The sequence below is a fragment of the Terrapene carolina genome, unplaced genomic scaffold (assembly GCF_002925995.2).
Source record: "Terrapene carolina triunguis isolate 2854851 unplaced genomic scaffold, T_m_triunguis-2.0 Scaffold238, whole genome shotgun sequence".
In the NCBI taxonomy this organism is placed as follows: domain Eukaryota; kingdom Metazoa; phylum Chordata; order Testudines; family Emydidae; genus Terrapene; species Terrapene triunguis.
Genome location: NW_020664589.1, coordinates 6,996,682 through 7,023,184, shown reverse-complemented (window position 1 = coordinate 7,023,184; position 26,503 = coordinate 6,996,682). Strand labels below are relative to the sequence as shown.

The window sequence follows — 26,503 nt, the reverse complement described above, 5'->3', positions numbered from 1 at the left end:
CGCAGAAAAATGACTCTCTGATAGGGAAGCAAAGGGAAGCTGAATCACTCCATAGCTGCACAGGTACATTGTTTCGGGCACCCAGAGCAGCTGGCAGAGAGATAAATCAGTGCCGGGCTGGGGACACTCCAGTCAGCGGCTCCTACCCTAAGCCCGGATCAGCGGCTGGGCTGGAGGCAGGAGAGGACGGGACTTCCTCTTCCCTGCAAAGAGTGTCAGACCCACCTCCAGAAACCTCCCCCAGCTGCAGAAAAGCTCAGCATCTTCCCCTGCTTCCTGTCCCCATCACTCCTCAGCTGTGGGAGGAAGGGTTACTGTACGGGGAATTGCTCCTCCATCCGCCCAAACCCCATGCATCTGGACCTCCGATACCCAGACACCCCTGCCAAGCCTCACCCCATATGCCCTGAACCCCCCTAGCCCTCCATACCCCAACCCCACCCCACTGAACCTCAAACCCTATATTTAGAGCACCCTGCACCCAGAACCCTTGCCTCCAGACCACCCCCCACTGAGCTCCTTGCACTCAAACCCCCACCCTGACAAGCCCCACCCTGAGCCCCCTCATCCAGACCCCCATACCATTGATCCCCAACTAGCTGCACCCAGACCTCCACCCCACCAAGCCCCACTCCCCCAGCACCAGACCCCCCTGACGAGATCCCCACACCCAGACCCCTCCACTGAGCCCCAACCACCTTCACCTGGAATCCCCTGCAGAGTCCCATTACCCCTGCACCTGGAACTCCTGCAACGAGCCTCTGTGCATCCAGATTCCCCCCACACCTAAATCCCCCGCTGAGCTGCCTTCACACAGATTGTCCCACACAGAATCCTCTCGCCCGACACCTGGATGCCCCCAACACTGAGCCCCTCCACACTTGGATCCTGCCTGGTTGAACCTGCCTGCCCCACACCTGGTGTGCCTGGTGCAGAAGGGCAGGGCCCTACAGTGTTTCTGGGGCAGGCCCAGGGCTTGTGCTGTGTCAGGGTTGGATACAACCTCACCACTGAGTCCATGTCCTAGGGTGGGAGTGGGGAGGCTGCAGGGTGATCTCCCACCTTTGTGCAGCCAGTGACCTATGCTCCCCACTGCCATGCTGGAGCCTCTGCATTTATTTATTGACAAATAAAACTTGCAGAATTTTAAAAACTTGTGTGCAGAATTTTTGGCACAGAATGCACTCAGGAGTAGTAGGTCTAACACTCTGGTTACCTTCCCCAGATCTGAAGAAGAGGTCTGTGAAGCTCAAAAGCTGGTACCTTTCTACCAAGAGAAGTTGGTCCAATAAAAGCTACTACCTCACCTACCTTCTCTCAGCCTAGTCAGACAAGCCACTCACACCATGTGGCTGCAGACAGGAGGCAGTAAGCACCATTGTTTAGAAACAGTGCCCTCTAGTGAAGATACACTGGATGTTACCATAGAGGGGCTTTGCCAAACCTTTTGCCAGCATTATTTCCCCCATCCCAAGATTCCATGATACACTTTAATGAGGACATGGTTCTGGACGCGTTACCAGCGAGGGACATCTCCCCTCACTAGCTCACAAGAATGGACATTTAATAAGTATCTTTTACCGCAGAGAATCAATGGCCAGGCTGAGATTTGGAGCAACCCAGGCTCTGTGGTGGGTTAGGGGCACACACAGGTGACCCAGATGCACTAGGGCCCTGCCAAGAGGCTTATTGCTGAGGGAGGTATAGCTTGGAGTATCAGGCACAAGGACCTGACTGAACAAGGAACACCAGCCATTTCTAGCACACGTGTTCTGAAATCACATGCCCTTGTCTTATCCAAAAAGGTGTCCAAGGCGATCTATCTGCTTTGTTTACCACCCCTGGCAAACCCCACTAAATCACCCATATCTACCTCCCATGCAGCTTCATCACATTCACTCTCAACATCCCTGCCGAACTCATTCAAGAGGAGAGTCAGGGGCTTGTACAAAGGCTCAGCCACATGTTCCACAAAGACGAACCAAAATACAAAAGGAGGAGAAAGCCACAGCAGGCACCCAATAATCCAATCGCAAGAGAACCCAATGCAGCTGAGAAGTCTCTCGATGGGGTAAGTATCCCCACCCTCACCTCTGTAATGAACAGGATGCACTCCAGGAACATGTAGTCCTTATGATTTTCATTCACCACCTTCTCGTCAACAAAGTGCCGAGGTTCCAGGTTTGGGTGTTCTGAAAAAAAATTCAGATGTCTGTCCTTCAGATACCAACCAATGTCAAACCGCCTGGTCTCTTCCTGCTCCAGCCCCTCATTATAGACACAATCCACTTCAATACCTTCCGGTGAGTTAGAGACAGAAGTTTCATACTAGGTCACCTACCACATGGGTCAGTGAAGGATTGGTTCCTACCAACCATACATTGCATAGGGCTTTATCCAGTGGAGTTTAAATGTCTCCATAGATGGGACTTTCACACATTTCCCTTGGGAGACACTTTCACAGGTTTCCTGATGTGTGACCTGTCTTAATTTCATCCTTTCATTGTGCCACCCTCTGTCATTTGTCTCCCCTCCTTGATGTTTGTACCATTAAAATACTGGTAGGTTCAGGAGCCCATAGCCCTCAGCTGGCAAAGCTACATACACATGCAGTCCTTTTAATCTTTCACCAGCCTGTTAACCAGGTTGGTTGCTCTCCTCCAAGGCTCTTCTCTGTTTGTCTACATCTGTCTGGTAAACGAGCAAACATTGATTTCTAAAGTATTCCCTCAGACCTCTTTTTGGCTTTTGTATATGCCCATGCAGCCAGTTTTCCATCCATTCTGTATGGTTTCCAGCCAAGACAACATAAGTTACGAGATTTCCTGACACACATTACCAAAATCAAGTTATATTACAACTACTCCATTCCTTTCACCCACTGATTTTGAAATTCAAAAATGTAACATTTGGTCCTTATAAACCCATGACTTCATTGGTCACAGCTTTTTATCCCCTAAATATTTACAGATACTCTCTTCTTAAAGTTTGCTCCATTATTTTACTAGAGACTGAAGTGGAATTTACTGGATGTTAATGGTCAGGCTCAGATCATTCTTCCTTGCTAGAGGCCATATTTCTAACCCTAAACTCTAAGAAAGCGATGCACTAGGTTCACTGACTTTGTCTCTAGGCCCAAGTCAATAGGATTAGTTGTGATGTCCTGGGTCTTTAACCCAGGTCTGGGAGTCCCCAGACAGCTGCCACATCCTGGCCTTCACCCAATGGCTACTGAAACCAAGTGGGCTGAGACACCACTAGGGCGATAGCCCCAGCCAAGGCACCACCCACAGGAGCTCTGATTGGAAGATGGCCCAGCTGCACCGATAGGTCCAACTACGCTATTTAAGCCAGGAATAGGAACAGGAAGTTTGTCCACGTAACAAGGTGGTTTTCTGTTGTGCCTGCCTTGGAGCCTCTTGTGTCTACTCCTGCACTCAACCCTGTTCCTCTTCTGCTCCCGGCTCCCCCCTTACCTTTGCCTTCACTCCTGTTCCCACCGTGCTTGATCCTGGCCTCTCCTCCTGCCCTTATGCCTCCCCGCCAATCCTCAGTGACCAATCCTGGTTCTGAATCCAGCCTCTGACTTCTGACCCTGATTCCAGCTTGACCCTTGGTTCTGGCATTTTGCATCTGACCTCGGCTCTGACCCTCAGCTTTGATTCCTGATTCCGATTCTGGCTTGACCTCAAGCTCTGGTAACTGGCAGTTGACTCTGTTGCTGACCCTCGGCTTCATTTCCCAAACTGTATGCCTGCTCCGCCCACTAGACCTGACCAGCTACGTCCCGGTCCATAACATTTGTGCAATGAACAATATGATGAGGGCTCCTATCTATGTATCAATGGTATCTCGCAGCACAGCTCCAAAGCAGAATTATCCTATGGACCAGCCAGTGCATTGTGTCAGATGCGTGTTGCTTGTTGTGATCAGTCTAGAGTATGCATTATTATTTGTTTACAGTAGCACCTAGAGGTCCCTGCTGAAATCAGTGCCCGCTTGTGCTAGGTGTCACACACACCCATTAAGTCAGAGGTGGGCAAACTACGGCCCGCGGGACCCTCCTGCCTGGCCCCTGAGCTCCTGGCCTGGGAGGCTTGCCCCCGGCCCCTCCCCCGCTGTTCCCCCTCCCCCGCAGCCTCAGCTCACTGCGCCGCTGGTGCAATGCTCTGGGCAGCGGGGCTCTTGCAGAGCCGTGGCCTGTCCTAGTGCTCTGGGCGGCGCAGCTGTAGCGCCACCAGCGCTCCAGGCAGCGCGGAAAGGGGGCAGGGAGCAGGGGGGTTGGATAGAGGGCAGGGGAGTTCAGGGTGGTGGTCAGGGGTGTGGATAGGGGTCGGGGCAATCAGAGGGCGGGGAAACAGGGGGTTGAATGGGGGCAGGGGTCCCAGGGGAGCAGTCAGGGGCAGGGGTTCCGGAGGCAGTCAGGGGACAGGGAGGAAGGGGTGGTTGGGTGGGGCAGGGATCCCAGGGGAGCAGTCAGGAATGAGAGGAGGGGTTGGATTGGGGGTGGGGGGCGGGCAGGAGTCCCGGGGGGACCGTCGGGGGCAAGAAGCAGGAGGGGTTGGATAGGGGGGTAGGGACCGGGCCCTCCATACAATTTCAGAAACCCGATGTGGCCCTCAGGCCAAAAGGTTTGCCCGCCCCTGCATTAAGTCCTTGCCTCAAATAGTTTACTATCTAAACAGACAGAACAAAGGAAGTGTGCCCATTTTACAGATAGGGAAATGAAGCCCAGAGATATTAAGTGACTTGCCCAAGGTGGCCCCAGAAGTCTATGGCAGAGCTGGAAATTAAACCCAAATCTGAGTCCCAGCCCAGTGCCTTCACAGTAAGAGCAGACTGTAAGCCACTCAGGGCAAAAACTTTCTTTTTCAGCACCAAAATACACCCAGGAGTCTCAATAAAAAACAGGTGTACTTTAAGGTGTTTCAACATTTCCACGGTAACCCTCCTTTTTCACAGTCTGACCAACTGGCTTATTTTGAAAGCAGAGAACAACAATGCTTAACTTCAAGCAAACTTTTCAAATCAGCTTTTTTTAAAGTCACACTTGGCTAGAAAAAAAAAATCCCGAACCACTGACGATCTTCACAGTGAAGGACAGAAGGGGAAAGAGACCAACGTTTTGTAGGTGTGTTAGTACCTATCAGTTGGGAACTGCCCCATATGAAGGGCAGAAACTGGAAGTCATCCAGGCCCCAAACTCCCTGGCTACCAGCTGGTTCCATCCTGTAAGTTTTCTGGAGTTTCCGCATCACCTCCAGGTACCTAAGATAGAGAAGAAAGGGAAGGGCTAAATAAGACATCAGGTGTAAAGGCTCAAGGCCTCTCCTCCCTGCTGAAACAATGGTGGGTTTCCAATCAGAAAACCCGTCTACATATACAGGAGAGAACCAGATGCCCCAAGCTCCTTCTCTCTGGACCCAGCACCAGCACCCTGATCCAGTCCAACAGCCTGCTGGCTGAGTGAACATCAAGCGTCCACGCTGGAGGAGAAACAAATGACAACAAACCATTTGTGAAAGGCAGAGGTTTGACCCAGTCAGGTTCACAGCAGGGTTAAGTTTACAGCTAACAGCTATCGGATATTGGTTTTCTTGTACCAAATTTCTACCTCTTGGTTAACCAGAGGACAGGATACACTAGTATAAATAAACCTGCCCTACTCATGTTACCCAGACAGCCCCTGCTTAGGAGGAAGAGGTATCCAGAGCCTATTTTGGCCATTCAACTATACAGAAGAGGCTAAGCAGGGAAATCAAGGAACAGCACTTTGCCCAGAGGAGATAATGTAAGTGGGTGATGGTGACAGCATAAAAGGCAGCCGAGTGCCCAAATCTTTTGAGGAAGATAGAGCTAGTACCTGTGGATGACAACTCTGACTCACCGCAGAACATATTCCGTCATGCCCATCACTCTGTATCCGCTCTCTGTGCCCATTTGTGAGGAGACAAGAGGGAGTACGCTTTTAAAGGTGCTCCTTACAGACCAGGATCAGAACCCTGGATCTAGGACTTGCATACAGCGCCCTGCATATAACGCTGCATGCTCGATAAATGTTCTGCCACAGGACCAGAGAGAAAATTGGGCCTGATAGTAGATTTAATGGCAAACACAGCACTGAGGTTTTTACTGAAGTCAATATAAAAAAAAAGGGAGCAGCAGCTTTTGAACACCATCCCTGTGTATTTTACTTTGCTGCAAAATTTTTCTGTCTGTTGCCTGATAACAATGACACTTCCCCCTCCCCCAGCTCTTTTCATCAGAGGATCGCAAAGCGCTTTACAAATATCCCTGAGTTAAGCTGTACAACAGTCCCTGTGAGGGAGGATTGATCATCCCCACTTTACAGATGGGGAAAGTGAAGCGCAGAGAGGAGAAGCGACTTGCCCAAGTTCACACAGCGAGTCAGTGGCAAAATTGGGATTAGAACGTAGGCGTCCCAATGGCCAGTTCTCTGCTTGCACCACTACAAACCCCACCTCCTGCATTGTGGCAGCTCTCAAGAGGAGCTGTGGAGGGCTTGCAGGCTCACAGACTGAAAGGTCAGAGGATACCATTAGATCGTCTAGTCTGATCTCCTGCGTAACACAAACCACAGAATTTCATCCAGTTACCCCTATACTGAGCCTAATAATTTGTACTGACTACCCTGTATCTTCCAGAAAGCCATCCAGTCTGGACCTGAAGCCATTAAGAGATGGAGAATCCACCACTGCCCTTGGTAGTTTCTTCCACTAGTTAATCTCCCCACTTGTTAAAAAAATTATCCTTTATTTGTAATTTGAATGTGTCTGGCTTTACCTTGAGTCATTGGTTCTTATTATACCTTTATCCACTAGGTTGGAGAGCCCATTAGTAGCTGGTACATTTTCTCCATGAAGGTATATATACACAGTGATCACATCACCTCTTGTCTTGGATTTGGGGTGGGGACACATCGATTACTGTCCATCAGGCAGTGTGACAACACAAAGGGTGTGGGGGCACATTATGACCAGATAGTAGCGAGAATTAGGTTTGGTGGACTGATGGTTGCAGGCCACATGCTTTATGACCAGTGGACCACAGACAGATTTGAGGGGAAAGTGCCCTAGGAACAGCTCCATCTCACCTGTACTTGCATTGCCTTACCTGTTAAACACTTTGAAGACAATGGCCAGCTGGTCATCCACCCTGAGAACACCAATTTTGCACAGGCAACAGAGGAAGGCAGCAAATGCCGCTTCGTGACCTGGGATTGAAGAAAAGGAGACAGACAAAACATTGGTAATTCCCATCATAGATAAGCTCCCTGCAGGTGCTACAATGGCTCTTTGGAGGACACAGCAATCACATCCCCATGAGCGGCAGAGCCGCAACCAACAAAGGCTCCTTCTTACTTGGATAAGATCACAAAAGACTCCTATTATTGACACCCAACAATAATATTTCATACCTACATAGCACCCGCTATCCAAGGATCTCACAGTGCTTCACATCCATTAACAAATTAAACACGTACCCTTGTGAAGTAGCGAAGGATTAGTCCCATTTGTAAAATGGGAAAACTGAGACGCAGAAGAGGTTATGTGACTTGACCAAGACCACGCAGCGAATCAGTGGCAGAATTCAGAAGCCCTGAATCTAGTCCAGAAATTGAATCACTAAACAACACTTCTCTTGCACCCACACATGAACACCCTTCCTGTTCATATTTAAGGAATTAAGATGTCAGTTTCATCTCTCAGAGTGGTAGCCGTGTTAGTCTGTATCAGCAAAAACAACGAGGAGTCCTTGTGGCACCTTAGAGACTAACACATTTATTTACCTGCAGAATGAAATATTTTGAGAGCCAGGCACTGAGAGACTGGAGTGTTGGGAGCAACTCCCTTTCTTATGAGCTGATCAAGAGGATGGGGGAGCCGGAGAATTCCAGAATAACCCAACGAGGGATGTGTGTGTTTGGGGGTGGACACAAACACTCATTAGCAATTAAACAGATTTCCTCCTACTTTCAAAAGACCCTATGTCAGAGGGACATTAGCCCTGCTCCACCCCAGGGAAATGCACCGCCCTAATTTGCCCAACTGTCAGCCATGGGCCACCCGCTCTATGCAGCTTTGTCCTCTGGCTAACAGTGAAGAGAGCAAAATAAATGCAGCACTCAGAAGAGCCCATAAGATATTGGGGCTGGTTGCAGAAAGGTGCTTTTATTTCCCCTTGGGTGGGAGAAACTACGGCAATAAAGCGAGTAAATAAAGGAGGTGGCTCCACTTTATAAAGCCGTGCAGTTGCTGGGATATGAACAAGCTGCACCTAAGGTCTAGCTGTGCTGAGCTGAAAGAATACAGAACCCAATGCTCAAGACAGAGGAGTGGTGGAGAGACTGGATTTCCCTCACCAAGCTGCAACTGACCGTCTAAGTCAACAGGTCCATTACCAAAGGCAACATCTCCCCCTGGCGATCAAGAGCTGCAGCACAGCTGGTGAGGAGATTTGCATACCTGTGTTTCTTCATCTCTTTATCTCAAATCTCCTCCTCTCCCTACCCAGCACATTACAGAGGTCACATATTTCAGGCTCCTGGCATGCTACAATGACCCTCACTCCAACTGATTAAGTCATTAGCTGGACATTCCTCTCCGAGCCCTCTTCCTCCAATACATACAGGTGGGACTCCTTGGAATTTCAGGGTCTGCTCTCATACTGATGTAAATCCAAAGTAACCTAACTAAAGCCAATGGAATTACTCCAGCTTTTGATTCTGACATTTCTCCCTGGGCCCGATTCTGCTCTCACACTAGGTCTTAAAGGTCCTATGTGGTATTTATGACACACATAGCAAACATTTGTGGCCACTTATGATCTGAAGACACTTCTCACAAAGTATGAATATTAACTCATTTCCTGATCTGATTCCAATCCAAGATATTACATTTTAGCTCCTTAAACTCCCCCTTGTGATTCAGCTGCACACAATACTCCATATACACTTCCTGTTCTACACCATCATGCAGTGTTGCTGTGCGCTGTTAAACAGCTCCCATGGTACACGCCAGAAGTGACAGCATTTCAATAGTGGTTGCAATGGTCAATTAATGTTTCTAGAGCACTTTGAGCTCCTTGGATGAAAGATGTTATAGGGAAGCTAAGAATACTTATTTTGAAAAACTTAAGATGACTAGGACTGAAGTGGAGGCAGCCAAGAATCTACATCAATCACAGCTCTGGTATAATCAGATTCTGATCCCCTGCTCTCTCCTGGCCAGTTTTAGCCTTGGCGTGATCCAGAACAGTTCCCTGCAATGGCATATATTGACTGTAGGGGTGAATTCACGCTGGGGAATCTAAGCCCAGCAAGGCTAGATGAATTAAGTGTGCACGTGAAGGTACCTGTCCCATAGTCGATGCGGGTGGAGTTCCCCACGGATTCCTTCAGGTATAAGGCTACCTCTGGTGCAGCTTCAGCCAGATGCTCAGGGACCACTGTTTTAACCAAGTTTTCTGCTTCCTTAAACACAACAACGAAAGGTTCCTGAGCGTTAACCTAGATGTGCCACAAGCCAAAAGATGGGTACAAAGCACCACCAACACCCTCGCTATTGGCTGGAGTTGGTTTTGCATGGAGCGAGACACCCCCTCCAACAAACCAGATTGATTAGGGGAAAATAAGGAACTCCAACATTATTCAAAAGCACCTGTTACAGGCCAATATAAGGAGCAGCATTAATTGTCTCCAGGCTGGTGAATTTGTAGGTCACCAGTTGGGGTGGCAGAGATTTAGTCAGAGAGAGTGGCTTATTCCCCTGCCTGCTGTAAGGGCGTCTTCCACTTAAAAAGCATCCATCCTGATAAGCCATTGATACAGACGCCCCACTTGTTGACAGTCTCAGTAGAGCGCCCCAGGCTTAGATGACCTGGCGAGTGAATTCCCCTACAGTCACTGGAGGTGGTCTCTCCAGGGCAGGATTGCGGCATGCCGGGGAGCAGTGTGCTGAGCGCTTGCCCAGTCACTGCCTGGCCTGTATCTTTTTTTGGAGAGAGAGGACTTCAGTCTCCAAAGCCATCCACCTAGTACCTTTCGTTGGCACTCAGTGCCCTGGAAACGAAACTTTAACAAACTGCAACGCAGTGCATCTATGGGCCCAGAAGGAGCCCATGGGTAAATGCGCTGCAGCCTACTACAGTGCACTCTGCCTCCACGAGCTCCATGGAGCCTTCTCTGGGGTGAGCCCTCTCAGCTGAGGCAGGCCAAGCTATGCCATGGGCCATCACGTGCCTGCTCCCATCTGCCATATCTACAGGCAGGTGGACACAATGATTGGTTAACAAAGGAGAGCAGTCAGTGAAGCTCCTTGGGATTACCTCCAGGGGACAAAGACCCTGTCAAAGAGCATGTAAAGGTGAGTTGTGCTCCCATGGGGGTTCAAGACCAGCACCAGACCCGAGATCAAAAGACCTGAAACATAGTCCCCATCTAACCCTGCAAGTTGGTGGGTCAATCTACTGACTGACCAGGTACAACATGAGGATGGCAGCCTTTCCACGATCATTGCAGGACGTACTTCTTGCTGATGAAGCCACCCGTTTAAGTCCACCATCTAAGAGTCTCTCTCCCAACCCCTACATACCTGGTCTAGTTTGGCGTACCAAGTCCTGAAGGCCTTATTCCCAAAGCGAGAGGGCTGGTTCACTGGCGGGGTCTCATCAATCCACCTGTCGAGGGTATCCAGGAGCTCCATCAGCTTTTCAATTGGCTACGGGGACAGAATGGGTGACAGCTCACAATCAGACAGGAGAAGAAAGTCTCACACACAAGCACAAGCCAGTCACCCTAAAACCATTGCCCTAGGCTCCAGCATTTCTGTTTTACCTGCACTTGCCAGTGTTCTCCTGGCATTGAGTCGCAGACCCCCAAACGGACCTTGCAAGGGATGGAAGGGGATAATGGGTCACACGTCATCTCTCTAAGGTCCACAGTGGCCAGCCCCAACCCTTCACATCAGGAAAGGACAGTCCAGTCCGAAAGACAACAGCCCACATCCCATACTGACCTGGGCTTTCTGAGAGCCCAGATACAGCCACTCATTAACAGCAGCTTGAGAAGGCAGACATCTCTTCCAGGGACTCAAAGACTCACGTACAATGCAATACTACGGCCACATAAGATGCTCTATTGTTGCAGGTTTTTTAAATGGTCACATAACTGTGCTCCAGAGTCTAAGATCTCATCTTAAAAACGGAAGTCCCTAGCCTGAATACTTGCAAAGAGAACCTGACCAAACCAGGGGAGGGAGTAAGAGGTTGGGGGGTAGGGCCACATCATTCAGGGGTCTCTGACACGCAGTGGTGGGCTCTGCACCACACATTTGAGATCTAACGTTCCCCACAGGACACATTATACTGTTTAGAAAGTAGCCTGACTGCTGCTGCCCTGCTGGCTGACCTTGGTCAAGTCACTTCAGCCCAGATCCTCAAAGGCATTTAGGTTTCTAACTCCAAATGATTTCAATAGGAGTTAAACGCCTAAATACCTTTGAGAACTGGGGTCTCTGTTTCCCCGCTACTCTTTGTCTGTCCTGTCTATTTAGACTGTAAGCTCTTTGGGGCAGAGAGACTCTCTTACTAGGTGTTTACACGATGCCTAGCACTAAGGGGCCCCAACCTCGATCAGGACCTCCACCTAATACTCGTCACAGTCGGATTTCCAGAGGTATCAATCCTCTCTGCAAATCAGATGATCAGTGCACATGGCACTTCACAAACGCGCACATACGAGATACGGTCGCCACCCAGAAGAGCTAACAGTCTCACTCTCCAGGATTCCCAGGAGAGGGAGGGAAAGCGGTTGGCGCAGGGGGGGACAGGAAGCATTCCAAAGAGGAGGGAGGTGTGACGGATGGCATGACACTGAGAATGGAAGACGATGATGATGGAGCAGAGAGATGCCACCGAGGAGCAAGAAAGGCAGAGGTGTCCAGCCCCTTGAAGGTCGAGATGAGGAGCTTGATTTTGATGTGGAGAGAGAGAGAGGCAGCCTGGGAAGGGGTTAAAGGAGGGGCTGACACAGCCAGAGCAAAGGGAGAGCAGGATTCTAAGTAATGGGGAGCCTTGGGCGAGAGAGACGACTCCGGGGGGCAGAGACTGGCAAGCAATACAGAGCGTGGTTCAACACTGCGCGGCTACATGCAGCCTGCTGGAGAGGCTTTAGGGTTTGAGCCCAGGACATGCAAACGTCCCCTGGGCCCAGACCTGAGGCCCTCTGCGGGCAGCCACTACAGCCCCGGTTCAGTTGCAAAGCAGAAACGTTGTGGCAGGATCATTGTCCAAACCCCAACCAGTGGATTAAGCTGCAGAAGGCAGCACTAGGAGGCCCCACTAACAACTGTGAGATATTTTCACCTGCCAACACATTTGGGATTCTCCACTCCCGAGTCGGAGCAGCCAGAGCCGCATTGGTCACCACGGCGGCCGGCTGGGCCCTGGGCAACAGAGGCACCACGGTCTCAACAGGGGATTCCTCCTTCAAGGAGAGAAAGAGGACAGACGAGGCAGGGGCTGGTTTGACTTTGCTGGAGGCATCGACCGTGTGAAGCCGGCTGGTCTCCTGGGCTGTGGTTCAATTCTTCATGCTGCCTGTCAGAACAGGACTAGGAAACAGCAGAGCCTAGCAAGTTTCTAGCCCTTGAAGCGCCACTAGAGGGGCGGGGGAGGAGACACGGGCAGGCAGTGCTTTTCTGTCTTTGAACCAGCAGCAAGTCTCTCCCCCCCCCCCTCCACTGCAGGGAGGTCTTTCATGACATCTGCAGCTAGCTGAGCAGGTGCCTCTCCAGACACTGGCTCCGGAGGGGCTGCTGGAAACAAGTGAGGGTGCAGCATAGAGTCATATAGCAGGAATCTAGGATTTATCTGCTGCAAAAGGAGCCCCAAATCCAGACCAGTGAAGGGGTCTAAAGAGGATGGCTGTGATTGGTGGGTGGGCAAGAACAGATTAAAGCAGAGAAAGCTCAGGAGGGACCCTAAGCACAGCATCTGCAGATGCACTGGGGAAGATGACAGGCCACATGCAACCTGGGAGCCACTGTAAGATCACAGGCTGGAATCAGCGACAGAGCAGCACCCGTGACTCGAGCGAAGTGGGACGAGACTATTATTGATTATCTGTATTGCGGTGTTGGAGCCCCCGTCGTCGTTCAGAACCCCATGGTGCTAGGCACTGTACAAATCCAGAACACAGAGACAGGCCCTTCCCCAATGGGGTTGGGCTTGGTTTTCAGCTCAGCCCGACCTGGCTACCACACTCCCCTCCAATTAACAACAGAGGCCCCGGCAGTGGCTTTTGTTAAATAATTAAATAACGCCAGTGATTTATCCGCCAGCAGCAGCAGCAGCTCATTACGAGCAGCTCCCGTATTTCAAACCCTCTCACCAAGCCGTGACTGCGGCGCTCGGTGCCGGCTGGATAAATGGCTGGCAAGAGATTTTCTTCTTTTGTCCCCCTTGCAGTCTCTGCCTCCAGGCCTCAGGGAGGAGAGGCAGAGTCACGCCTCCCTTCCTCACTTGTGGGCTTTAAAGGGATTAAAAACAGCCCAGCTGAACACAGGAGAGCGGGACCCAGCTGCTGGCTCAGCCATGCCAATAAATAATTAAAGAGACGCAGCTCATTTTGGGCTCGGGGCCCTTTGAACGGGGGCTTATTGAAAGGGGCAGGTTTCCATTGCCCAGCAGAATTAACATGGCAGAGGAAACTCATGCTGCCAGGGGTGAACCCAGCCCGGGGAAACAGCAGGGCTCACAGGAACTCAGCAATCAGAACCACTGCAGCATGGTCTTGGGTGGCTAGGTTTTTAGGCTCTATTTTTACTTTACCTTCCCAGGCATCAGAGCAAGGGCAAATCCTCCCCCTCCTCCTCCCCCCGCCACCGCTCTTCTTTCTGTTGTGCTGATTTTGCAGCCTGTCGCCCTCCCAGACCAAAATCTGCCCTGTGATCACAAAGGTGAACCCTGTAGCCTCCTATGGAACAGTGACCTGACAGCGTCTCTCGTGAGCATCAGCCGGCCAACTGTAGGCGATGAGATGGCAAATGTCCCCTCTAGAGCCCAAGCAGTCAGGTACCTTGGTGTCAAGAGTGACTGCTTCTTTCCCACCCTTCCCCCCTAGAATCCAAGCACGTCAGCCCAGAGCTGGGTGACAGCCACTCAAGTGCAGGAGATTCCCAAATGCAAGATGGAAGTGGGCAAACACCATAAAAATAAATGTGATCTGGAATCACAGGGACTATTTAAAGGGTCAAGGACCTCTCTGCAGGCTGCACGTTCTCTTGCCCCAATTCTGCTCACTTGGAAGCTCAAAATTAACCCTTTCCCGCCACATTAGACATGCATGCCAAAGCCACACCTGTTACTACAGACTGGCCTGGGAGACAGCTCCAGGAACATCTCCCAGCAAGCAGCCAGACACTCAGACTCCACTGTGGGAGCCATACGCAGCCCACAGGCAGATGCTCAGCCCTCTTATTTATTAAGTGCAGCCTGTGTGTTCAGTGCAATACCAACACCCAGGCCGGTGCCACAGAGGTTACAGTCTGAAGGTCTGGCCCTGCCAGGTGGATCAGCACCTCCTGAGAGGCCTGGAGTGCACTCAGCCACCAGTGACTTCATTTGATTTCAACAGGAGCTAAGCATGCTCACACACTAAGTGTGCTCACTTTGCAGGATCACACCCTAAGTTAGACACATGACAGGGTTAAGACACTCAATATCCTGGAGACCATTAGGTGGTCTGGTCTCTCCTCTCCCATTACTCCTTTCTTTGGTGAACCGACAAGTGATCAATTGCAAGGAGGATGTGCATGTAAAGGAGGGATTTGAGGGAGTGTTAGGTGCAGGCAGGAGTTCCAAGGAAGGTATAAAGATGCAGAAGGAACCTCATCAGGGAGTAGGAAGCACGAAGAAAATGGATGCAGCCTCATCACCAGGGCAACCCATCGGACCTTCCACCCCAGAGTAAAGCAGATACATTTTGCCTTCAGTCACAGGTTTCTACCCTGCTCAGCATGAAGGCAGGAAGATAGGTTTCCTGTGACTTTCTTAGTTGTTGACATCACATTTGGGATTTGTCACTTGCACGGAAACCATTTCAAGGGGATCTGCCAAGAGGGGGGGAAACGCATTCATGCTTTTTCTGCTTCTTTATGATGGTTAAAGGCCTGAAAGGGTGGGCGGCTGGGGCTTAAAGTTATTATTCTGATTGTTTTAAACATTAGAAATTCAGGTCTTGCTACTGTCTTTTCCCCGTAAGACTCTAGTGATGACTGGAGACCAACAGGATTATGACAGAGGCACACTGTGCAGGCAAACCCTGAACAACTGAAAGGGGGAATGGTTTTTATTCAGACTGTTTAAAATGGGATTTTGGCAGCTACTATTTAACCAAATGCCTGAACAAAAGTTGGAAGAAAAGTGCTTTTGGTAGAGATTCCACAGCCCTGTTCTTTCAGCAAAGGGCGAGTGAGTTTCTAAGCCACGTGTCCAGCTCCTGAAGGGAAATCTCCCCAGAACACAGATGGCCAGCCCGGGCATGCCTGATATCTCTAACAAAAAACAAAATGTTGAAAAAAACCTTCCTTCCAGGCCTCCTTCTTTCCCCCCCAGGAAGCCGCAGCCAGACAGGGCACAAGTCCATTCCTCCCTCTGCCACTTGCAGGTCTCCTTTAAGCAGCCCCATCAACCTGCCCAGTTGTGTCTGGTTATAATTGGAAAGAGCTAAGAGGGTCCCTAGAAATTCTCGTAGTCACTCTGCACTGGACAGTCCAGCGCTGCTTGGAAGATGAGGAGTTCAGTGACTGACACAATAACCGCAGGTCAGTGCTACACCACTGCTTACTTTGGAATAATGACGGAAACATGACAAGTTCCAGGGGGTAACGCGCATGAAGAGGAAATCTACATTATAACCCTGAGAGTCCACTTGGAATCCCACCTCTGGCCTCAAACAGCCTGGACACCACTATGCTGAAAGAACTTTCAGCCCACTTGCACAGGAGGAGCTGCAGTGTTACAAATGCCACCAGATGACACACACACAAAACTCACCCGGGGAAACCAGGTCACTAATGCCCTACCGTCCCCTAAGGGCCTGCTGAACACCACTGAACTAGTGCTTAGGGCACCTCGGTCCAAGCTCCTCTCTTCCTTCCCCCGCCCAGTCTTTGTTCTGCTCACGTCTCATAAATCAGATTAAAAGAACACGAAGTGCAGCATTAGACAGTCTGGACCCAGCCAAAAATCTGCCCTGAGCTCACAGGAGCCAATGCTACTCAAGATAGGGCCCAGCAGGGCTCACTCAGAGTTCAGGCACAGCAGGGCAAGGCGAGCTGCATGGAAGGATCCAGGGTAAACCTCTCTGCACCACACCCCTTGTTCAAACAATAGAGATTAGAGACTATGACAGGCTTCACACCAAGGGGCAGGAGCAGCTGTAACTGCTGCCCAGACAACAGCGCAGGAAAGGCAACTTGTTACAGTCTGAAGAATCTAACTGTCCCCTAAGGGGTGAAGACACAAGAAACCCAAAGAACGGGGGCAAAGGGGGAGCAATATTTTGCCCATCTGTAGCATCTTTCAGGTCAGAGTAAACATGAATGATTAAAACCTCACAGCCCTCACTGGGAGGTCACTACTAATAACTCCATTTGAGAGATGGGAACACTGAGGTACAGAGAGATTAAGAGACTTGCCCAAGGTCACACAGCAAGTCAGCGGGAAGAGAACCCAAGACTCCCAATCCTCCACTATAGCCATTAAATAAGATGGCTTCTTGTTTTCTGGTTGAGAGCAGGCAGCAATAGCGTAATGGGTATGGACAGAACAGGGCCCCTCTTCTTCTTCACCCCGAGCCCCTAAACACCCCAGCTTCCTCTCAGTTTGCTCAATTACAAGTTTTGCGAGTAAGCAAAAGGCACGTTACTAGATGAAGCATTGCATGCTGGTACTTGTAGTCTCCACAGGCTGCTCTACCACTGTTAATGAGGGAAGCAGATACAGTCTGGCTCCACTTTATTCTCTGTGGGGCACCAGGAAAGCAGCCATCGCAGCCCTGGGCCCTGCTGTGGAAGGCAAACCAGCAAAAGCAAGATTGGAAATAACAGGGCTGGGGCCTTTTCCCACCTCAGATACTTTGTATTCACAGGTCAGCTTCTTGCCCTTGACACCTTCATTCAGGGTGAGGATGAAGCCTATGTAGTCTGCATACGCCTGCAAACAAACACAAGTAGAAGGGGTGTTAGCTGAGCACTGACAGTTACTTTGGAGGCAAGCAACGCCAGTGTGAGAAGCCTAGAGCAAACCGAAGGGACGATGCCCAACCCACGGCATCAGTTTCCTGGCATAGCCCAGGACACGGCTTGTTCTGCTGCTACTGCCTTGTCCTTGGGGACCCCTAGACCGATGGGAACTCCTGGAACAGCACTAAGTGCACTTTGAGCCCTCGGTGGTGACATCACACTGACCAAGCTCTCTGTACAAACAGCCCAAACCACGACCCTCCTCCTTGAATCCCCTTGCCAGGTTCCTGTCTCTTACCATGCCACGTTCAAGCTCCTCATGTCCAGGCTTTGCACAATCTCGGCCCTGTCTACATCACTGCTTGTTTCTTCCTACTCCATATCACTTCTCCCAAACCTCTCCCTTTATCTACTTCTCCTGCTCTCTGCGCCAGGCCTTCTTTCACGCTACCCGCAATTAGGAGAAGTGGCTGAAAGCTGCCCCAAGCACATACCTTTCTCTCTCTTCTTTCAACCCCCCTGCTTGTGAAGCGCCACATATAGAATAGAGTCAGGCTGCTCAGGAAACACAGTGGCGAAGGTGAAAGTGCCACAAAGCCCTGGAAGTAGTGAATGGCTTTTTTCTTTTTTGGGGAAGACACTTTCAAATATCTGGGCGAGCTCACTGTCACCTGCACCCCCCTCCCCCCCCATGACTTCCTGCCACAGAAGCCCTGGACAGAAATAAGACTTAAAGCCCAGGCAAGGGGACAAAGGAAGCGTCAGCCACAGGCCTTCGTGAAGACCTTGTTATCATTTAAGACCCGTTGGTAGCATCATAGCTTGGTCCCCATGTAAGAGCTATTCCCACCGTGCTGTCCCCACCCCTCAGCAGCAAGTTTGGACCCCAGACACAAGAACACAGATCTTGACAGTTCCTGGGGTTCAATCCAAAACATTTACCTCAGGAACTATGTGCTTTACCTCTGCAGCAAGCTAAGCAGACCCCATTAAAAACAGCCACCCCAGTGCCACTACAGGCCCTCTACGCGGGACTGGTGTTCTTGGTTTTTTAACCATTTAAAATGATCTCTTCTCCTCACTCTTCCCCAAGAGTTTAAAAAAAACCCACTAGACTGGTGAGAAGGGTGTTGGCCACAATGTGCTGGAGCAGATACCACATTGCTTGTGGGCATCAAGTTCAAGAGCTGCTCAGAATTGTCAAACTCATTACATCACTCAGGCCAGTTAGATGAGAGGTTAAAGTCTCAACAAAACAGTATTGCTGACAAAGGGGATGGCCTCAATCTAGTCCAAAGAGAGCTGGGCTGACCAAGAGGTCAACTGTCGCAAGTTCATACACACAGCAAGACGGATATAACACTGGGAAAAGTCAAGTGCACAGAGAGCCTGAAGTTGTCTCAATGTATTGCAATGTAACAACTGCAATTGTGCTAGTAGTAAAACCTTTGCTAAGGTCCCTTGTACGCCAGCAGAACTACCATATCTTCGTCAACTCCCTTTTCCAACACCAACATTAGGAAGGGCCAACTTCTGTCAGTTTCTTGGGTTAGTACCTAGACTGACAGCCACCTCAAGTCTTAGAACTACCATATCAGGGATCATATTATACCATGACAGGATGGATCGTAAACATACCTGTGGACGGAAAGCTATGTTATAACAATATTAAGAAACTATGTTTGGTGATCACACTTAACATTTTGTTTCTGAACTTGGTTAAAACGTGGAGGGTCATACAGAAAAGGAAACAACATGCTTTATCATGGCTGGCCCAAAGACACGTTTTGCATGGATACTTCTTTACTGTGGACAGGGCTATCATCACAGGCCCGATTAACACTAGAGGGAAAACTATATTTGAAACTATCTCAAACTTCAGTGCAATCACTGCGGGGGTAAAGTAGGTTCTAGCATGGTTGGAAGGGCCAGGGTAGAGATATCAAGACAGTTATAGTCATTCTTATAAAGTCACTTTCTAGCCTAGACTCTATGCAGGAATGGGTAACACTTATGGGAGGATAGGTCTAATAGTTTTAGCCCACTCACCATGGCACTTTGGGCTCTGCCTACACTAGCCCTGAGTAAAGGCACCCATTACAATACGGTTAGGATTAAATCCTGAGTACTTGGTGACTTCTTTCTCCATAACTGGACTAAAGCCCTACACTGGCCAAAGCTATAGCCCTGCAACTTCTAACCATGTTGTAACCAGGTCCCCTGATTTTGTTTTAGCCGCAGCATAAATAGGACCTTACACTTCTTATTTACCAGAACCCGATAGAATATTTTTCACGTCACAATTGCTACCATCTGTAGACAGGATTTAATACTATGGTCCCAGTGAGATCAGAGTCACTCCAGCCCCATCACGTTTCTCAGACTATACCCTGTCTGCAACGGTAACATGCCTAGAACTCTGCTAGCAACATGTTTAAACATGATCATGAGGGGTATGGATCTCCTTGCAGCATAGACCATGCCTGTGTGTTAATCAGAGCTCACAGAGGGATCTCTCTCCTCCTTGTCCAGGCTCTCATCCCTTCAACACTTCTGTAGAGGAAAAATGGTTCACCAGCAGTGGTAGCAAGAGTCAGAGCGTAGTCACGGCTCAAGCATTTTACCACTGTGTTGTCTAATCCTACACGTTGGCAAAAACACCTGAGCTCTGTCTACCCTACAGCTGCCACTGGTGATGAACTACAGGATACACTGGTGTCAACATAGACAAGACCTACCTGCCATCACAAAATTACTCACCAAGCAAGAGCTGCCAGTATCCAAAAGCCCCCTATTGTTGTCATTAAAGGTTACCGGGGGAAAACGAACTTTATGACAATTCACGTGGCATTAGCCATGCTGCTCTTTTGCTTTTAAAAAGAATTATTCCACATAGCTCGACCCAACCCCATTCAGTCCATTAGCTAGGCCCAAACCAGGCTTGGCCTTTTCCATGCAAATGCTGCCCCAGGGACACATCAGGCACTAACAGACTGTCCCTGGACCCAGTTCCATACCTGAGAGCGTTTCCACTTGGCCATGTCGGGTACCATGTGTATTTCCTTTTTGGGGATCATGAAACTCTGGCAGAGGGGAGGTGTTGCCTCCTCAGGAGAGCCTGGAAGACGAAGAAGAGAGAGAGGTCAAACATAGCCAGATATTAAAGACTCCCCCTTTAATCCCAGCCACTTCTTAGATGGCAACGTTCATTTTTCTGGACCAAAAGGTATTGAATTCTATGACCTGTTCTCACCCTCGTGCTCTGATCCCATCAGGTCTCACATGCTAAGCAGTGTCAGGCCTGCTCAGTACCTTGACGGCTGAGCCTCAAGAAATCCCAGGACACTGCAGAAAATAGCATTATTATTTCTCATTTGTATTACCATAGCACCTAGGAGACCTAGCCGTGGCCCAGGATCCCACTGTGCTAGGCACTGTACAATCACAGAACAAAAAGACCTGTCCAGCCCCAAAGAACTTACAATATCAGTATAAAACAAGAGACAACAGATGGGGGTGGGGAGGGAGTATAAGTGAACAATGAGACAATATTGGTCAGCATGATAGGCTGTGGTCTCAGCACACCACCAGACTAATCATCATCCAATGTTTTGTAGGCGTCATGGCAATCATAGCATTAGGCTAGGTCTTCACTGCAAAAGGTGTGATTTTACATTGGGAGCTATCTCCATGTAAAAATACATCCTCTTTTTGCAGTGAACACAAAGCATCAGTGATTCAGTAGGTGGCACTCTTCTCTCGGTACTGAACTAGTGTCCCTAGGTTGGCTTTAGGGTGATGCTGAGAAGTACGAACTGAGGTTCTTTATAAAGTACGAACTGAGATCCTGGGATGACAGACACAGTAGAAATGCAAATAATTAATGCAGAACATCAGCAACATTCCTGCTCCCTCACCAGGGTACACAGTTAGCCAGGAACCCTCTTTCCCCTGAGCTTTCACAAAAAGGAAATACACCCTGACATATGGGTCACTCCTTTCCTAATTCCTCTGCAGTCCAAGGTGAACAACTGGTTCTAGTCTCAGCCTGCAGTCCCACGCGAGGACACTGCAGAGTTGGAAACATTGCCACAAGGTTAAAGGCATATTTGCATCACATTGCCATTAGCAAACTTAGAATCAAGATGTAATACAGCAAACAACAGTGAATCAGAAAACCAAGAGGGTATTTAGCATGAAATTATGAGCTATATCAGTCACTTGATTAATGCTTTCAACCCTAGAACATTTCAAACCTTTTGTCCAGCACCGAGCACCCAGACACCACTTAAATAATCATTCTTAGCACTAATGGCAAATTCTAAACATAATTTTCCAACAAAAGTTGAACTGCCTAAAAGAAAAATGTTCATAAATCACTTGCACAGTTAATACTGCCTAGAAGTGTTCACCAGCTCTTCCCTTTTCTCCAGCAAGGTGGCACTGTCTAGAATCACAGCAGATGACTAGGAGTCAAAACTCCTGCATTCCATTGCAAGCTCTGCCACAGTCTCACTGTGCTGCTTCAGGAAAGTCATTTAACCTCTCTGTCCCTTAATTTCCCCTTCTACAATACAATACCATTGAGGGTTAGTTAACAGATGTTTGTAAAGTACTTTGAGAGCCTCAGATATAAAGGTGGAATTTTATCTGTATTCAGAAAAGCTGCAGCTTAAACTCGCAACTAAGTAATGTCACATTATTGCAAGTTGTTTTTAAATAATGCTTTACAAATCAAAGACAATAAACAGCAAGTTCAATAAACCCCCAGTGCACTGATAAAGGAAGATGTGAAAACTTTGACTAGCAAAAAGATTGATCCCCTGTAACAGGACGGAGGAGGATTCACTGACAGGATGGCCTGAAGACAAGACACTAGATTGGGACTCAGAAGGCCTGAGCTATGATCCCAGTTCTGCCACTGTTGAGCAACTCACTTCATCTCTCTGTGCTTCTTCCCCCACACACCCCTTGTCTATTTAGAAAGCAAGTTCTCTGGGTAAAGACTGTCTCTTACCAGGTGTTGCATAGCACCTAGCACAAAAGGGGCTACTGTAATATATATACACAACAACTTGTTTCTAGGCAAGAGCCAAGGAACTGTGCTCTGGGGAGGAGAAGAGGGTATTTTGTGGTAAGAACTGACCTTGACAATGGAGACTTGCCCAGTCCTTTCCCCACCAGGAAAACGCCACTTATCCACCTGGATCTAATCCAGCTCAGAGAAGGCATCTCAGGTAACAGAATACCTTGGCCCTTCAGTCAGAAACCAGAGAGCTGCTGGATCTCAGCTCTGCATTTGTTTCTTGTATTTGATTCATTTAAGAATTAATTGAACAACAGCTTCATCCACAAGTGACACTAAGTAGCATTGTTAATACCCTTCCAATTGTCATATATGGGGGACAAACAAATCCCACCTGAATTTCAAAACAAAAAACACTACTACATTTGAATCACCTCTGTACATTTGCTCCAAATTCTCTTTGGATCCTTTTCACTTCTATAGCACATAATCTCTAAAAATCTCAAAGTATTTTCCACATATACTTAACTTCTGAGAGAAGGCAGGTATTATCCCCATTTTACAGATAGGAAACTGAGGCTTCTAGATGCTAAGTAATTTTCCCAGACCTGGAGTAGAAACCCGATATCCTGACTCCCAATCCTCTGCTCTAGCCACTAGCCTAGATTCTGAAATGGCCTGCACCAGGAGATGTTTAATATAGGGGAGAAAGAGACACTTGGCTGAGGAGTGCCCATGCACATTAATAACATCAGCAGCAAAAAGGTTGCTTTGGGCCAGTGGTCTATCCCCAGAATAGCAGCAGCCCAAGATACAGCCAGTGACAGTCAGGTAGAAGGTCCAAGGTGCCAACGACAACTTCAGTGAACCACCATTCCCCCACATCCCCTCTGCAGCCCCCACAAAGCACAGCCACCTCTGACTACTATCCCCATAGTAACCCTCCTAGCAGATACAAGACTTCACCTGTGAGCCAGGGGGAGAGTATGGGGAGGAGTAACACCCCCACCCCCATAGCTAGCATCAGTCTCTCTGGGGCTTCCAGTATGGGCCATCAGAATAACAATCTCAAAGAGGGGCATCACAGCCTGCTCCCCCACACCATGCGGCTCCAAGCACAGGAACAGTCCCCCAAAGAGTACAGCAAGATCCCATCCCTACCAAGGGGCAGAGAACCCTACATTACAGTATCCTGCCACTCACCCTTCCACCCCAGGGTACATGGACTCTTGAGGAGCCCAGCTCTTCCCCCCATTTTGGTGCACGGAGACCACCTGCCCCAATAGAGGGCATCACTCAGACTCCCCCCCCCCACAGTATGGGGAACAGGACCCCTGCCCCCACAGAAAGCATCACCCAGCCTTCCCCACACACACTATGGGGCACAGAGACCCCCTGCCCCCATAGAGGGCATCACCTAGCCTCCCCCCCTCTGGGCACCACACAAGACCCCGGCCCTCACCATAGGGCGCAGAACCCCTGCCCAGTCTCACCCCACTCCCACGTAGGACATCACGCTACTACCCCCAAACACCCCTGCAGAGCTTCCCCTCTACCTGTCTGCCGCTCGCTCTCTGCCATCTTCCTGGAACCAAGCCCCCACCGTTATCACCTTTCACCTTTCACCTCTTAGCACAACTGAACTGTCGGGCGGCCATATTTCTGCCGGGCACGTCATCCACCATAGAGCTCCTCGGGCGGACATATTTGCACGGGGCACTCAAAAGTACCTCGGGGGCCATGTTTGTGCGGGGCGCTCCGGATTCCACACATAGACTCAGGCGGCCATATTTGTGCGGGGCACTCGTGTCAACTAGGAACCTTTGGGGGCTGGCTTAATCTCAGGCCTCAGAGAAATAGATAGCCCCGTGGAACACGAGTCAGTCAGTAGCTAGGGGACTCCCCCACCTGCCTCTGAACTGGGTTACTGTGGGATGGGATGTAAGGCAGATCCAGATCTGGGCACCCCCAAAATCAGGATGTGTGTGCTTCAGAACCAGAGCCGCCCCACTTCATACTCCAGAGTCTCTGAAATCTGGGGTTGTGGCAGGTCAGAATCCAAACCCAGCTCTGGATCCCCATTTCATGGGTGGCCTCTTCTCTGTTATGCCGAAAAAAGCTACATTCAAAGACTTAAAAGGTTTCAAAGCAGGGTGACCATACGTCCCGTTTTGGCCGGGACAGTCCCCCTTTTTCAGCTCTGTCCCAGACGTCCCTACTTTTTCGCCAAAACTGGGCATTTGTCCCAGCTGTAAGGCAGAGCAGAGAGCAGTGGCTGCTGCCCAGGGATCAGCTGAAAGCAACACTGCCCGCCAGCAGCAGCAGAGAAATTTGCTGCTGGCGGGCAGCACTGCCTTCAGAGCTGACCCCCAAGGTGGTGCAGAGCTCAGGAGGTCAGCCGCAGCTGCAGGTGGCACAGGGCTCGGGCAGTGGGGAGGGTGGTTCTGGTGAGCCCTGTGCGTGGTGGAGGGGGGGGAGTGGCTCGGGCAAGCCCCAGGCTGTCCTGTTTTTATTTTCAGAAATATGGTCACCCTATTTCAAAGTCAAGCACCCAAAAGTAATAAATGCCAGAATTAAGGTTCTGCCTGCTTGCACATCTGCATTACACTACAGCCTTTCATTACAGGAATATATAGTATTGTTTACATAGGATCCTTGCCAAATAATTTTGGACAGGGGCAAAACAAGGTATTTTTTCCCTAATCTCATTCTCAGAAATGGCTTGGCCATTTTTGCTGAAACTTTCCCAAAATATTCAGCCTATGGCAGACACCCCACAATGAAAGTTTCAGCTTAAATAGTTGAAGTTTGTCATGGCTATAAGTGAGCGAAAACTATCGTAAAATGGAAAGTGTAAAGTAATCTGAACTATAGATGCCACTACCAGTTCTGCTTATAATAAACCAAACCCCCAATTCTAAATACCCCCCAAACCCAAACCCAGCTCTGGCCCATAATTTTTCAGATGGCCCCTCTCTTTATTAAAGGAGGGACGAGGGAAGGGAACCAGACAGACATCTCTAAACTGTAGGAGGGCTGGAAATCCAGACACAGGTCCATCTACTGCAGATTGATCAGAATGCTCAATTTTGTACAGGATCAAGAGGCAGACATTGTCCGTGCTCCGAGTTGCTGGCAATCAGAATCACTGAGACACTGAGATATAACACATGGGCTGTGGGTCTCATCTCCCTGCAGTACAGATATTTTCTCTTATACTTTTCTATTAGTTTACTATTCTTTAAAGGTTTCCTAGAATGATATCTGCTTTAAGGAGGGATTCCTAGGAAAGGAAGAATGCTTGACACATGAGAAAGAAAACAAGGAGTACTTGTGGCACCTTAGAGACTAACAAATTTATTTGGGCATAAGCTTTCGTGGGCTAAAACCCAACTTAATCGGATGTTAGTCTCTAAGGTGCCACAAGTACTCCTCATTCTTTTTGCTGATACAGACTAACACGGCTACCACTCTGAAATGAGAAAGAGACTGGCCCAAGCATAAGTGGTGGCATAGAGAAAAAAAATGCATAGATAAGAGTGGGATGATGCTGGATGGAGCATAGTCAGCAAACCTAGGGGCAAATCCGGCACTAAGCGTAAGCAGACTAAGCAATTGCCTAGGGGGGCAATCAGCTCAAGGGGGCCCCCTATTAATTATTAGTATGTGTTTTGTGTGGGAGCCCCCAAATATGCATATTTAGGGCCCCCAATGGGTTAGCACTGCCTGGTGGAGGGGGAATAGGAAGGAACAGAGAGCAGAAATAACAGTTAAGAGGTAGCATTGTGCAGAGTTGCAAAGGTGAAGAAGAAGAACATGAGTTTACTGCAGGAGAAAGTCAGGGAAGCGATTTGAATACCTTGGGAGGGGAAAGGTTATATGTAGGCTTTGAAGGATTAAATGTTTATTTGTAGATGTCAGCAAACATTTATTTCACTGCACACACAAACCAAGGAGAAAAGATTCCCATCAATAACTGAAATTTACAGATATGCGAAGTAAGAAAAACATAGTTTGAGAACTTAGATTAAAATCCATTTACTTTTGAATTAGGCTTGTTACAAATGGACTAGCAAATGAATAGTAAAAACACGTGCGATTTGTTGATTTAGGGATATTTACTTTGTGCATTTTGACATGATGTTCACAGTTTGGGTTTGAATGTTTGTAAAGCTTGACCTTTTTACATTTCAGTGTCTAATTAAATAGT

The 26,503-nt window shown here is 49.1% G+C and overlaps 1 protein-coding gene across 1 annotated transcript in view; it reads right to left on the bottom strand.

The window, feature by feature from the left end:
- The window catches only part of PTPA (protein phosphatase 2 phosphatase activator), a 38,567-nt gene extending 14,672 nt beyond the window's left edge, over positions 1-23,895 (bottom strand). Inside the window, exons 1-8 of the mRNA XM_024193005.1 lie at positions 23,850-23,895; positions 20,285-20,385; positions 17,152-17,238; positions 10,614-10,739; positions 9,376-9,493; positions 7,135-7,234; positions 5,144-5,268; positions 2,092-2,192 (exon numbers count right to left, since the gene is read on the bottom strand). Of these exons, the coding sequence (XP_024048773.1) occupies positions 2,092-2,192; positions 5,144-5,268; positions 7,135-7,234; positions 9,376-9,493; positions 10,614-10,739; positions 17,152-17,238; positions 20,285-20,385; positions 23,850-23,874 (783 nt within the window). The 5' untranslated portion in view covers positions 23,875-23,895. The remainder of the gene's footprint in view (positions 1-2,091; positions 2,193-5,143; positions 5,269-7,134; positions 7,235-9,375; positions 9,494-10,613; positions 10,740-17,151; positions 17,239-20,284; positions 20,386-23,849) is intronic.
- Positions 23,896-26,503: the final 2,608 nt, after the last annotated feature.